The following is a 14,578-nucleotide window of genomic DNA, read 5'->3' on the forward strand; positions in this document are numbered from 1 at the left end:
TTTTGTTCAATCAATGACCCAGAATCCAAAAATATTCTATTCATTATGTTTGACTCAGAAACGTTCAACATTTGACTAAAATAATTGTTTGGTTATCAAACCTTGATTTTCCGTGGGCTGCTTACTTGTTGGTGTTACAGGTTTTAAATCAAGAGAAAAAGAAAGTTCCATTCGTCAACAAAGAGTCGGTTTTTTTCAAGAATTTATTGGCTTTTTCAAAAAGTGACAATAGCTTTTATCCATAAAACTAACAAGTCACAACATTGGCTTGAATTAAAGCACAGCTTGATGTCTGAATACAATACAGATGAGCAACATGTACTTAACCCCTGATCTAGTAGTTCAAATACATTTTGTAAATAGGCAAAAAATATAACTGTAGCAATTCTAATCTTAGTTTTCAGTATATGTTGCACATACATGCTATCAGCATTAATTACAAAAAGCTAGGCTTGCAGGGAGATTAAGGTAGCGTTAACTGTAGAGGTAATAAACAAAGGATATTCATAGTGTTAGTTTAACAATACAGTGAGTGAAGTGTGATACAAAATAGTCAATCACATGATTATAACAAAAATGAGTACACTGTATACTACACCATAACCGACAGTAGCTTTGTTACTGCTCCTTAGTGACATTGCTTCGCCAGTAGTGATGCTATTAAAAATCAAATGTGCTGAACAAACGGTTTCTGATAAATGCCCACAGAGCATGAAAGGTGCTCTTGATCCCCACCACCAAAACACTTACACAGTTCTAATCCAATATCTAGTTAACTTTTCAGCTTTGCACTCGTGGGCAGCTAAACAGTTGAGATATTTCTCGGGTAAGATCTCAAAGAGGAAAGAAAAATACCATAAACTCGACAAATCCGATTGGAGCCAAACACATAGAATACTGGATCCTTCAGGTTTTGTCAGGGATGAATAGCACTTAAAGAGTCAGCTGATGTTTCCGCAGAGTGAATTTTCAATATGTCTCTGTCATCTTCACACCTATGAAAATGAATCATCATTCTTCATGTTCTAGGGCTGAAAACAAACTTCCACAGATCATGGTATATGAATGGTAAATTTGAGACAAAAAGGACTTTACAGATGTTTACTTTAAATTCCTTTTTGAGCGTGTGATGACACGCGATTGCTCTAGACAAGTGAAACTGAAATGAATCAAATATAAATCGGTGATGAAGCTGAAACAAACAGCAGCACAAAAGTTTTCAGCTGTATTTCGGAGGTTTGAGACACAAGAATAACAGTTTTGTTTTTGGCTAAAATACAGTATGTGTGCAGAATGTATTTGGCAATGTTTCTTCCACTCAAAACAAACAACCAAGACTGTAAACAAAAAGAGAAGGTGGACAACCAGTGGAAGAACAAATTGAAAACATTCCACGGTCAAAGTTTTTTTTTTTTTCTTACAAAACATCCAATTCATTTCAGAAGGCCTCAAGATTTTCATAATTTCATAGTCTCGTCTATACAGTATACGCTGTTAAAAAAGAACTAGGGTCTAAAATCATTCAACCCCTCATCCGAAATCTGACCCTTTGTCAAATTCGCCATGGAAACGGTTGGTAGAACAGCTGTCGCTACGCTGATGGAAAAAAGGAAACTGAAGCACATTGTTGTGTGTGTGTGTGTGTGTGTGTACTGTTGTGTTTCTGTGTCATTAGCCACCCTCACCACTAGCTGTCATGTTCCCCTGTAACCGGTTCAAATGGAGGATGTTTTAGAGGAGAGAGCACATCTTCCTCTTCTTCTTGACAGGTGGAGGGCAGAGGACGGCCCGGATGGCCTCGTCAAACACAGTTTTAAGGCCACGCTGGGTCAGAGCTGAGCACTCCAGGTACTTGACGGAACCTGAGGGAAACGCACAGAGGAATCGGTTTAATGTTTTCCTTTTAAACACTTCATCTTAAAAGACCAGATAATGAGCCAGCTCTGTTACCAATCTCTTTGGCCATTGCCAGTCCTTGGGGATAGCTAATGGGAGTGAGTTTCTTCTCCTTCAGCTTCTCTATGGTGTCCTTATCATCTCTAAGATCCAGCTTGGTGCCAACCAAGATGATGGGAGTGTTGGGGCAATGATGTCTCACCTCAGGGTACCACTGCACAGAAACCACAACACAGGTTAGAGGTTTACTTCTCAAACCTTCTGGTCATCTTTAACACACAAGTATTATTAGCAACAGATGCAGCAGTGGCTGGAACACAGTGACAGTGTTTGTTAAGAGCGAATTTAAAACACTAGTTGATCTTCTTGGCCACTCACATGACGCTGTAAACACTGACATTTAGTATTACAACCAATAAGGCTGATCTGTTAAACTTGTTAACAAAAAGTTGCTCATAAACGTTTATCCAGAAGATATAATTCTGTTTTATGACCAGCTGGTAAATCTACATCCAATATACTGTTTTCTTTTAACTCCGTTTCTGGTCTCAACCATTTCACGACAGAAATATGCCTCAGCAGAAGAATGCTGCGCTGTGTTCACAACTAGTTATTAACTGTTTCTGTCTGTGGTTTGGTGATGAGCCGTTAGTGTGTGCTGGGTTCAACGGAGTCGTTTAACTGAAAAGTGCGGCTGGCTGATGCAAAGGTCAATGCTATGAGAGTGAAACCAGAACAGAAAAATCATGGGCCAGAAACCCGACATGGGCAGAGTGGGATTTTAATCTCCTGCAGGTACTCCTGTAACCCACTGCTTTTATCAAAATGGTGAAAATAGTGACAAATAAAACATTCTTCAAGTTTGTGAAAAAGACTTAAGCTTAAGCCTGGCTCAATAAGAGTTAACTGGTTTTACAAAGCTTAACACCTGTGTCTAAAGAGCTGACAATTCTTTAAAATGCTATATGTGTGAGAAACTGCTGTTTCTGGAGACTTTTGCTTATTATACAAGGACAATATTCTCTTAACAAAGGGTTGAAAATTTGTGTTTGTTCCATTATATATGCCTTAAATAATTTGGTGAGGGTTTACAACATGTTCTCGTGAATATGGAAAGTAAATATATTGCTGCATGTTTCCTCCTTTGTCTCACCATTACCAATTTACATTAATAAGTAATACACACAGTTGAGTGCAGCTCTTTCTGCTGCCATAGCTACAGACGAGAACTGCTGCTAATCTCACTGGGAACTGAAACTGTCTGCTCGATCTGACCAAATGTTTATTTATAATTTATTAGGAGCAAATGGGCAGTGTGAGCCAACATCTCACCGACTCTAAAAAGATTTCAAAGTTGTCTCATGTAACCCTGAGTGATGGTGATCAGGCATTCAGACCAAAAACACCCCTTCATTTAAACTGCACATGGGCTGATTTAATGGAGACGTATTGTTCGGACCGGTGAGACAATAAAATAAAATCCATGGTCCAGTAACAGACTTATGCATTTAAAAGTTTAAAAGATGCCAAAACACAACCTTGACTTGTAGACAGTATTTTATCATATATCATAACAGTATAAAGTATATTTTGCTGCGATGATCACAAGGGAAATAGCAGAAAAACAATGGTCACGTTAAGTTAATAGTTAAGTAAAAAAAAAATTACTCCAACACGAATGTGCACTTTTATGTATATAATTGGCCAATGCAGTGCCAACGCTGAGTTGCAGTGAAAACTGTGCCTGGCAACATTTTTGGGCTGGAGCCCTCTTGCTGTGTTTGAGAACTGGGTTAATTTAAATGAATGGGAGAGATATATTGTGCGTGTAACCTCATGTCGGTCAGAAAACAGCCCAAGAGGATAAATGCCGAATGTTCTGAACCAGTCACTGTCACGACTGAAACCATGACAGAGCAATAAAAGCAGCGTGGAATGTCATCTATTTTAAATGTGGTCAGCACCCTTAAATTAAAAACTATGTCTTAAGCCCGGTGTGGACAAATGGGCAACAACATTTATTATGTCATGATTTTCTTTAAGAGCAAATTCATTCAACTGATTAGTCAATATGTCACTCACTCATTGTGTGTCACTTTGTCAGCACGGTCATTTTGCATTCTTTATAAATGCTGACAGCACAATTACAATTTAAATCCCTGAAGCTAACAATGTTGTGTAATCAGATACCCTGACTGACTGACTATCCCAAGATGATTGTCTAGTGCACTATCCTCATCAAACTTCCATCTATAGTGATCGTGATGATGCTTTAACTGGAATGAGTTTGTTAGGTGGAACAGGAAGCTACCAACCAGATCAGCACCAAAGAATCTGATCAACACAAGATTAAATCGGTGACTTTTGAAGTTACATCATATTCCAGACAGATTTTCAACAGAAACCAGTGTGCACATACATCTTAGCTAAAGGTCTTCCAATGAAAACAGGCTTTTCAACTGATCTATCATTATGCCATGTACTAAAACAGATCCATGTAAACACATTTACAGCCTCCACTCTATCCCATTTGGGTTAACTCACCTTGGCACGGACGTTTTCAAAAGAGGCAGGGCTCACAAGCGAAAAGCAGATGAGAAACACATCCTGGTGAGAAATGAAAAAAACAATGCAATCAAAGTCCATAACAATCACTTCCTGCCAAGAACAGAAACAAATACTCCTGTGTTCATATCACACAAAGGTGTGGTGTTTTCCTTTCTCTCTTATTTCCTAATTCATTCTAAGCACCTAATCTTTCCAAATTAATTATGTAAGGGTACCACAGGCAAAAAAATATACTTAAGGCACAAGTCAAAGGAAGAATAACAAGTGTAATAAAATACAGCATTGTCAAAATGTTTTAATGTACCGTCTGAGGGTAGGAAAGTGGGCGGAGTCTGTCGTAATCTTCCTGTCCCGCTGTATCCCAAAGGCCCAGGTTCACGGGCTTCCCATCAACCATAACATTGGCAGAGTAGTTGTCAAACCTGATGGAAGCGATGATGAGAGAATAAGACAAAAACATGTTATGCTAAAAATAAACAGACAAAAAAATGTGGCAGGAAATAAACACTCAAGCATTTAAGTGGAAAACAAGTTCTGCATTGATCCGCTGTGTCTATTCAACTCTATCTTGAAAATGAATCATCACCTATTAAATCTGGCTCAGCTAAACCCAGCATGTTGTTTATTAACAGCCTGCTCAGCCAGTCCATGCAGACTGATACCGAGAAACAGAGTTTCCACAGCTGGTCTGGGACCAGATAGAGTGCAGGTTTTTCCGACAAAACTAGATCTATGCATGCATGGCCACCGCTTTTGACCTACACATGCACAGCCAGACCCACTAAGAGAAGGAAACAGAGTGTTCGTATTAACATTATCTTGGCTGAAAATTACTTTCAGTACTCAATGATAGAGAAATAAACACCTGGCTGGCAGAATAATGAACAGTTTTAAGCAGGATGCTATTTCTCCTCTCAGATTTCGCTGTGTGTTCAAATGAAGGTCAAACAAAAGCTCTTTAAGTTTATGTTTCCTTTAAAAAACACAATCATTATGAAGTAAAAAACTATACATATAAATATATATATATGTATATTGGTGTGTGTAGGTATACGGCTGTTTTAACTTAGTAAATGTGAATAAAACACTGGCTGGGGGCGCGCCAATCCCTAAATCTCAGTTACAGTTCACAGCAGTGATTATAACCTGTTCTACAGGCAGCCAAATTTCATCAAAATAAGCGACTGAAATACAAGATGTCACCCTCATTATGCGGTGAATGCACAGGAAAGGGTGGAGACAAATAATGGACTGATAGTGCTGATCGCCTCCAACTCTGGCATAAACAGCAGCAGTCTCAGATACTCACACTGTGGGGATGTACTCTCCAGGAAAGGCATTGGTGGTGTAGCTGATGAGCAGGCAGGTCTTACCCACAGCTCTGGAGGGGAGAAGGAGACGGAGGATGAATTGTTTAGTAAAAGAAAGAAAAAGCCATTCTGAGCTTATGTAATAGCTCAAGAGCAGAGCATCAACAAAATGCTCAACAAGCATTGACTGGAAATGATCATATCTACATTCCCTGTTGTGCTCGATCTACAATCTAACATCAAAGACGTAAAACAGCAGATACTCATTGAAGCAGCTCAACCACAGATCTCAGCAGTTTTACCTGGAATATGACTTTGACTATGATTTTTTTTGTCAACTTGCTTGTCAATTAACTTTCAAATTATTTAGCTCTAATCAAGCCTCAGAATTAAAATCCTACACATAAAGAAATGACTCATAGTCATCCCTTCACCGGGAAATCAGGTTTACATTGTGCAGACTGGATGTAGTTTTTGGCAAGACGTGCAAACAAGATCACAAGAGGAGTATTGACCAAATATGAAACGTAAGAGTTGTACAATTGATTAGGGAACCATTGAGTCAGAATCGAAAATAAACTCAGCCGTAGGCCGATCCGTGACTGTGCTGCTGTGCTATCCACCACACCCTGACCAATATAAGTCAGTTTACCCCCCTCGCACCGTCACATAGTCGCTTATTGCTCGTGTTTAAACCCTGAACCCTGACTCAGACGAAACGATCTCATGCAATTAGAATAAGCTGGAAAACATTTGACCAACACCAGAGAATAACACGAACACGACGCAGTAAAGCTGGAGTTTAACTCTTCGTGTTGCTCAACAGGTGAGTAACTGTGGGCAAATGTTTAAACTCTGTTGTAGGCGGTTCTGTGACCTGCCCTGCGGTGTCTGACTCACCCAAAGTGGGAGTAAAAAAAACACTGTAGCCGGGGTGACTTCAGATTAACCAACATGAAAACTAGCTCAGGGATATTTAACCAAATCTGAGAAACCAACGATTATCAGTGGTGACTAATGAGAAAACGATAATGTGCACGTAGTATAACCAGGTCACGTTAAAGCTTGGAGGCTAACTCTGCTCGTCCGGGGGAATTCTGGAGTTTAAGGCTCCGGCGTTAGCTAGTCTGGACTGAGCTAATGCTACACTTCGTCATTTGAGTTCCAACAAGGGTCTCGGAGGCCTGAACTAACCCTGAGCTCCCACCAAGTTAACTCACCCGTCTCCGACAACGACACACTTGATGGCCTGCATTGCGCCGCCGCTAAAGGAATGCTAAGTTAGCCCCGGGAGCAAGCTAACGTTAGCTCGCACGTCTCGTTTCCTTTGTCCGGGGGGGGGGTTGCTCGCTGGTTTAACGCCCCGACAACGTCTCCTTCTCGGCCTTGTGTGGTTTCGCAGCGCGGGGGGGGCGCGGATGAGCTTGCGGCAAAACTCGCGGCGACTTATCTCGCACTTTAGCACAAGTTCGGTCAGAAGTCCGCTCTCGACATTCCCATGCTTTCGTGGGCTGATCGGGAAGCTGCGAGGCAACAACAGCGGCCACCACCCCTGAGCCGAGCGAGAGAGAAAAAAGTGAAGCCGGACACCGCCACCACCAGACGCTGCTTCCGGTGCTGTGACGTCGCCACGCCCACCGAGACCCGCCCCAAAACAAACAGCCGGTGGTCCCGCGGGTTTGTGTAAATTCAGAGGATGTGATCGTGAATGAAATGTCACGAAATGTTTCCTTTAAAATGATCGTTTTCACTCCGATGGCCCCAAAATAAACAAGAAGAACAAGACGGGTGAGTTAGAGTGTGACACGGAATGAGGAAGTGACGTCAGCTAAAGCAGCCTCGTTTGCTCTGGATTTTTTTTATTCCCTGCACTCAGGTTTTCTATCTTGATTTGTTTTTTTACTGTCAAATAACACAAAGAAAAGACTGAAACCCACTTTAAATCCAGTTTTTTAATGCAACTAAAACCTGATGGAGCTGCGCCATTCACTTAAATTGTTCAAATGCTGTTAAAAACCCATCAGTTGTGTCTTTCATTCAGCCCATCCCTGTGAAATTATTATTATTGATAACGTTATTCGTATCGCACTTATCTGAACAAGGTGACAAAGTGCTTCGCAAAATCCATGACAAAAAATGAATAAACTAAAATAACCGGTATTGAATTCAATTTTAAGCACTGAATCATAGTAAGGTCAAGACCTTAAAATTTATAGAGATATTAAATAAAATCAGTCATGTCAGGAAACAGTAAAAAATACATGGTAACTGCAAATTATATTCAAATCTAAACACAGTCTAAATGTTGCCCTCTACATGGGCCACCAGTATATGTGTTATTCATGCTGTAAAGGAAATTATTATCATTATTTATAACATTAAGGAAATTGAATGACAATCAGAATAAATTGAATGTATGGAATGAATCTTGAATATATATGAAGTTATTTATTACATTACAATATGTATTTATTTATTCATTTCCAGCATTGTGTCCCCACTGTGAATACACCATGCATAAAAAGGATATCTTTAAATCTGTATTCATATTTGCCTTCAATGTTCTATCTATCTATCTATCTATCTATCTATCTATCTATCTATCTATCTATCTATCTATCTTTCTATCTATCTATCTATCTATCTAATTAAATTGCAAATCATCATTGATACTGGAACCACAATATATTTTTTATTTTTCAATCTGCCTGAAAGTCCAAACTCGGGGCATGAAAGTCCCCCTTTCCATTTCCGCGTGTCACACCGTCACCTGTCCCCCGGTGATCAGCAGCAGAGGAGCCGTCGGGGCGGAGCACCTCTGCCAACACAAGCAGCCCCGTTCAGAAAGATGGAGCTCGGAGTGAGACAGCGGTAGGAACATGAGCTGTCACCCCGCAGCCTCCGCTCCCGTCGCCGGCTCGGCTCAGTAGCTGACACCGTCTCCGCGCAGAGAGCTCCCGCGGGCAGACTGCGCCTCTATGGCGGCTCTGTCCCATCTAGTGCTCCGGTTCTCGGACTCCGCCGGTCGCTCGTACGGCGTCTTCTCCAAAGGCTTGACGAGGACTTTGTTGATATTTTTTGATCTCGCATGGCGGCTGCGAATCAGATTCCCGTACATCTACCTCGTCGCCTCCATGATGTTTAACGTCAGATTACAGGTAATGCTCTCCCCCGTCGTGTGGTGAAAAACACGGTGTCAAGTTTACCAGGTTATCGTGGGTGGAACAACAGCTTTTAAAGGTTCCGTGTGTAGAATTTAGTGACATCTAGCGGTGAAGTTGCATATTGTAGCTGAATACACCTCATCCTCTACCTCCAAACATGAGAGAGAGCCTCCAGGTTCAAAAGATGTTTAGTTTGTCCAGTTTGGGCTTCTGTTAAAAGAGAGGACCTGCCACCTGTAAATATAAAGTATTTAAAAGTAAAGGGCCCATTCTAGGGTAAAGAAAACAACAATTCTTACAATTTAGATGAAACACACTAGTCAATAAATCTCTAGGGTTATTTTATATTAAATTTTTGCCAAAAGAACCCTCTCACCTAAATCTTACATATTGAACCTTTTGGTTAGTTAGTTGAGTTACTTATAAATACTGTGCTGTATGAAGTCATGCTGTCGGCACACTGAGATGCTTTTCTTCTTTATTTATTCCCCCTCTTCAGATAGATGGTAGATTAGATTTAACTCAATTTAAAAGCAGTTGCTAGTTTATTAGATTAAACTAATGTTGTAAGCTACAACTGACCCACAGTAAATCACTGTCTCCTTAATGTTCAGTTTTTATTTTAACTGTGTCAGAGAGCGGTTGATTATAGGTCCTGGGCCACACAAAATTCAACATAATACCAATTATGCATATATGATATAAGCATTATATCGATATGTGTTGGACTTTTGTTATATTGCCTTGTCTTCTTTTATTATTTTCTGAGAAAAATAACTGACGGCTCTTCATCTCTTCGCAGGTGCACATTGAAATCCACTGATCAGTCTCCAGTGCCTGCTTTTGAACTCAGAAAAGTAAATTGTGAGCACTGCCATGTTTCAGTCCTCTACAGAAGACTGGCTGACGCTGCAGCCGCGCGCTGGGGGGAAATGTAATTCTGCAGACTGGTGTGGCGACGCAATAATGTGACACCGCCCGTTGGCGTGGTCAGCCCACGTCACACGAGCCCAGTGCCTTTTGCAGGGGGGAAGGAACAAACGTGACGTCTGCAAAAACGAGCAGAGGTCAGTCGCTCGGAGGGGAAAGATGCATCATGAGGTTTTTAACTTGCCACCGAAGATTCAGGAGCCGCTCATCGTGTCTGAGAAGACTGTGTCGTACGAAAGCTGGACTGTGACGCTGCCTTTTCTGTGAATAGTGAAGACGGTGGCGTTGGTTTTATCGTAAAAACAGATGATTGTTGCTGTGGGATGTTTTGGCTTCTCTTTACTGTCTGACATGTATGTTTTTAGGCACTCAGTGTAAAGATGTCACAGAAGAAAACTGGAATAATTTCACTTTAATTTAAAAAATAAACATCTACACCGCATGACACAGGCAAAGCATGTTTGTAGCTGTGGCTTGGACACTTTACCTGAGGCTGGGTTCTGCTGGATAATCGGTACATGGTCTCTCAACAGAGGTTTTTTTGTAGGATAACACAACAGATACAACAACTCATCTCCTCTTAGAGTTTACAGTGTGTCAGAAAGGGCAGCCTCAAGGGAATCACTGCATGTCCTCTTTGTGTTTGTTCACACAGGTTGTCACTGTTGTGTTTCGCTGTAACGGTGAAACATTTTACCTTGAAAACTATTTTTGTAGCTTCATTTGTCTCAAGTGTTTGTCTGTGATAAATGTCAGGTTTGACGTCACAGAACCAAGGACGAGGAGAATTGAATTTTAAAAGTAATAAATTAATGAAATCGCTCTTTTAAGCCTTTTTTGTAATTCTTTATCACATTGGCAATCTGTCTCTTTTTATTAATTTGACCGCTATAGATAAATGTCATTTTGCATTACTCTCTGTATCTTCAAACAACATATAAACATCAAAGTGTGGATAAACCATTCTCTCTCACTTCCCTGTTTTTCTTTCATCTCCAGTGATGTGTTCAGTCCTAAATAAGGAAAGAGCGGAACTAGATTTTACAAACACAAGGGCCAGGGGAAGACACAGTGACAGAGAATTTTCCAATTCCAATCATAGTGATAAAACAAATTATTACACAAAAAGTATAATACTGAAGACCCAAATTAAAACATGGATACATAAATATGACTTTACATCTCTTGCACAGTAAACTTGACCCACTTGTGCTTGAGAAGTGTCCCACATCAGAATTTCTTAAACACAGGTTGTCTTTTATTTACATCTCAAATTATACTGTTGGATATTTCTTCCAGTCTTAAAAGAAGCTGAAACTTGTTGTACTACACAAATAAATAAAGTGCACTTCTGGAGGGTAGAAGTGACAGAAACTCTTCATGTGTATTGGGAATTATTACAATACAACATTTATAAACTAAGTTCTGTGAAGGTGAAGTTTTATAGAGTCTATTCCTTATCTGCTGTTGATGGAGTGGTGCAGTATAGGCTGTCCACATATTCCAGGTATATTGTTTTGACAACATGAGCTTCCCTTTACTTTGAAGAAGAAAATTCAAATCCTTTATATAAGCTTCATGTGAGGTTTCAGTAAAATTACATCTAACCAGTGAACTTTGGATGAGTTCTGACTTTACCTAGTACATTTGCAAACACAGGACTAAACCACTGAATAATGTTTTGAACATTTTAATCAACAGTAGAATAAAACATTCATCAATACGGACTGAAGCCGCTGCCAAGCTGTAATTTGACAGCTGACTGCCTTTCATTTTGTCTTGTGGAGTGTGTCCACCTCTAAAAAGAAAAGTTAAATTACAAAGCAAGAAAAACGTTCTCCTGCACCTTTTCATCACTTAGCACTATACGTTTACGCAGACCTCTGCTGAGCTACACTGAAATGCCACGCACCTAATTTTCTCTTTTGAAATTTGATTTTAATGTGGCAGGAAAAATCTTATTAAATTGGCAAAAAATATGTCATTTCACTTAAAAGAAAAAGCTCAATAATCGCCTTTTTAACCTCTTTTTCATTAAATTGTATTTTATTTAATTTACACTAATGTAAGTTTTATAAATCTCCCATAAGAGACAGAAAATGGCAGCCTGCTGCTTAAGAATTAGCATATTGCAGTACGTGAAGTGTCCACATGAGAGAAGCATCCTATCACTTATCGCCTGTCTCATCTGTTGGAAACACAAGAGTCAGCTGAGTGATGAATATAACAATGATTATATTTGTCCATTGCTATTTAACTTTAATTATTGCATCAGTTTCAATCTAATACAGTGTTTTATGGGTAAGTTAACATTTTTAAATGTGTCTACTTGTGGAAATGACACTTGAATGTAGCATAAAGTATAAAGTGTGTTTTGATCTTTTTTCTGGGATCAGTTAGATCAAATTCCTCTGTGATCCATTCCTGGGTTTTTACGCAGAGAAAGTACTTGTAATGATTGAGCCTCAGCCAGCAGCAGAACCATTTGGCACCTCTCTTCAATGTGCACTTCTTTTAAGTTGATTTCCAAACTGCTGACACCTTTGCTCAAAAAAAAATGTCCCCAGCAAACTTCTCCTAACCATTCGCTAGATGCCAGGCGGCAGTGTAAAACCATCCTGGGTTGCCAAGGCAACTGTAGTTTTTCCATGTGACAGACAAACCCTCTTGCCCGCTGCCTCCCCCTTTTCTGGAATAAAAAAAGAGGATTTATTTCTCAGGGATTTGTCAGAGGAAAATATTTTAATAAGGTTATCATAGAGGACTGGCAGAGAGCGGCAGGGAGATATGTAGATGAAAGATAAGTCGGGTTATCTTTACCCTGTTTCTGTCAACCACCATTTGTACCCTCGGAAAAAAATAAAAATGGGGGTTGTGGAGTGAAGATTATAGAGTTTTAGCCTTTGGCATCTGCAGCAGCTCACATGTGTTTTATTGAGACTGAGTGTGAAAGAGTCATAATGCTGCAAATGGAAATGGCTGGGATTCAATTAAAGCTGCAATGCAGTACATGTAACGTACAACCCACTTCCATACGCAGTACTCATATATTCAATTGTAGTAGTTTAGTTGCTGTTATCTGATTTTAAGTACCATTTGTAAGCGCTGCTCTTTCTTTGTATACATGGCTGCTTATTTGTTTAATGTTGTGTTTCATACTTAAAATTTGCACTTCAACATATATCAGTGTGACAAGAACTACTTAAAATGACAGAATCCATTTCTGAGAAAGGATTATTCGACGTGTACTTTGACATTTTAGTTTGGTCCATGTCCCATCCACTAACATGGATGAGGCTAGATTTATGGCCTATACTTCAGCCAGCCACCAGGTGGCAGTCGAGATGCTGTGGCTTCATTTTTGAGCAGCTGTCTTGTCTTCCATCTTTATATACAGTCTATGGTTTACACGATAAATATATGTAAATATATATAGGAGGTTTATAAAGTCTTCACAACCTTCTGCTCATAGATTGTGGGACAATAGGAATCCAAAAACACAAATAAACATCTGTTCACACTTCACAAAATCTAATCAGAAACTCTTGAACTTTACTCGATGGCAAAGACTTCAGAGTGTCCTTTGCTCTGCAGCTAATCTACTGTTCTATTTTTTTTGGCCATTTTCTTCAAATTTTCCTTGGAAAGTTGAACCAATCATAATTATCCACACCACATATTTGAACCTTTAGATCACTGCTCTGTTGAGCTTCATTTTAAAAGTCCAACATGAACATGTCGGCCATCAACTTTGTGCTTGACAATCAAGCAAGAACCAGACCTAAGTAAAAAAAATTGGACTCACTGCCTGGAGCTCATTTGACAAATCACAATTGTTTATTCACCTCAACAAGCAGCATGGGCATTTATAAATGACACATTCATTCTTCACATCCATGCATGGAGAATGGATTACTGGTGCTAAATGTAATCAAACATTAATCCACATGATTTTAGCTGTGATGCATTAATCTGTCAACGCTCAGTTTTAGGTTTAGGTTTGAACGGCTGCTGCAGAGCAGAGCGTCGCTGTGTTTAACATCCTCTTTGTCAAACAGGGTCGCACCTTCTCTTCAAACGCTGTTGACCGGGGACAAGAGGCATATGCAAAGTGTTACAAAGGATAAGATCAGGTGCTGAGACGAGCTCGGAGCTGACCTCAAAACTGAATCAAAGGGGGTGGGGGAGGAGAAGAGGGGGGAGCCAAAGGGAGGGATATTGGGGGAGGGGGTATATATGATGCTGTATTTGCTGTAGACATTTGGTGAAACTCAAATAGGTCAGACAAGTAAAATATAAATATGTCAAGAGTCTGGTAATATAGTTCAACCATGCTTTGATTTGTCTGATGTGTTTTATAGTGTTTTTATACTTTGCAGCAGAAATCAGTTAAAACTAGAATGGAATGGAGTCGAGACTATTCACTATGCAAGTTTCTCTCGGCTCCTGATCCAGACCTGCATTAAAATCCCTCTGCTGGATGTCATGGAAATAAGTTGAGCAGTTTTTGCTTAATCCCGCCGACACACAAACGTAAACTCCTTGATAACAATCGATTCATTAGAAATCCCTGGCTCAGGAAGAAGAGGGTCAGGGGTTGAACCAGAAGGCCGATGGTTTGATCCCCATCATTCCAAAGTGACCCCGAATTTCCCCTGACAGCTGTACTGACAGTGTGTGAATTGTGTGTTGTGAAGAGGTGCTGTATGA

The 14,578-nt window shown here is 40.0% G+C and overlaps 2 protein-coding genes across 2 annotated transcripts; one reads left to right on the forward strand and one right to left on the reverse strand.

The window, feature by feature from the left end:
• Window positions 1-185: 185 nt before the first annotated feature.
• Window positions 186-7,383, reverse strand: LOC109638710 (ras-related C3 botulinum toxin substrate 1-like). The gene is made up of 7 exons (XM_020101809.2): window positions 6,995-7,383; window positions 5,774-5,845; window positions 4,769-4,886; window positions 4,441-4,503; window positions 1,951-2,110; window positions 1,686-1,862; window positions 186-995 (listed from the first exon to the last, which is right to left on the reverse strand). The coding sequence occupies exons 1-6, from the start codon at window positions 7,027-7,029 to the stop codon at window positions 1,732-1,734; spliced, it is 579 nt and encodes a 192-aa protein (XP_019957368.1). The 5' UTR covers window positions 7,030-7,383; the 3' UTR covers window positions 186-995; window positions 1,686-1,731.
• A 1,230-nt stretch (window positions 7,384-8,613) lies between these two features.
• Window positions 8,614-11,245, forward strand: LOC109638668 (salivary gland specific protein SAGSIN1). Its single transcript, XM_020101759.2, has 2 exons — window positions 8,614-8,932; window positions 9,741-11,245. The coding sequence occupies exons 1-2, from the start codon at window positions 8,753-8,755 to the stop codon at window positions 9,759-9,761; spliced, it is 201 nt and encodes a 66-aa protein (XP_019957318.1). The 5' UTR covers window positions 8,614-8,752; the 3' UTR covers window positions 9,762-11,245.
• Window positions 11,246-14,578: the final 3,333 nt, after the last annotated feature.

The sequence above is a fragment of the Paralichthys olivaceus genome, chromosome 5 (assembly GCF_024713975.1).
Source record: "Paralichthys olivaceus isolate ysfri-2021 chromosome 5, ASM2471397v2, whole genome shotgun sequence".
Taxonomy (NCBI): Eukaryota; Metazoa; Chordata; class Actinopteri; order Pleuronectiformes; family Paralichthyidae; genus Paralichthys; species Paralichthys olivaceus.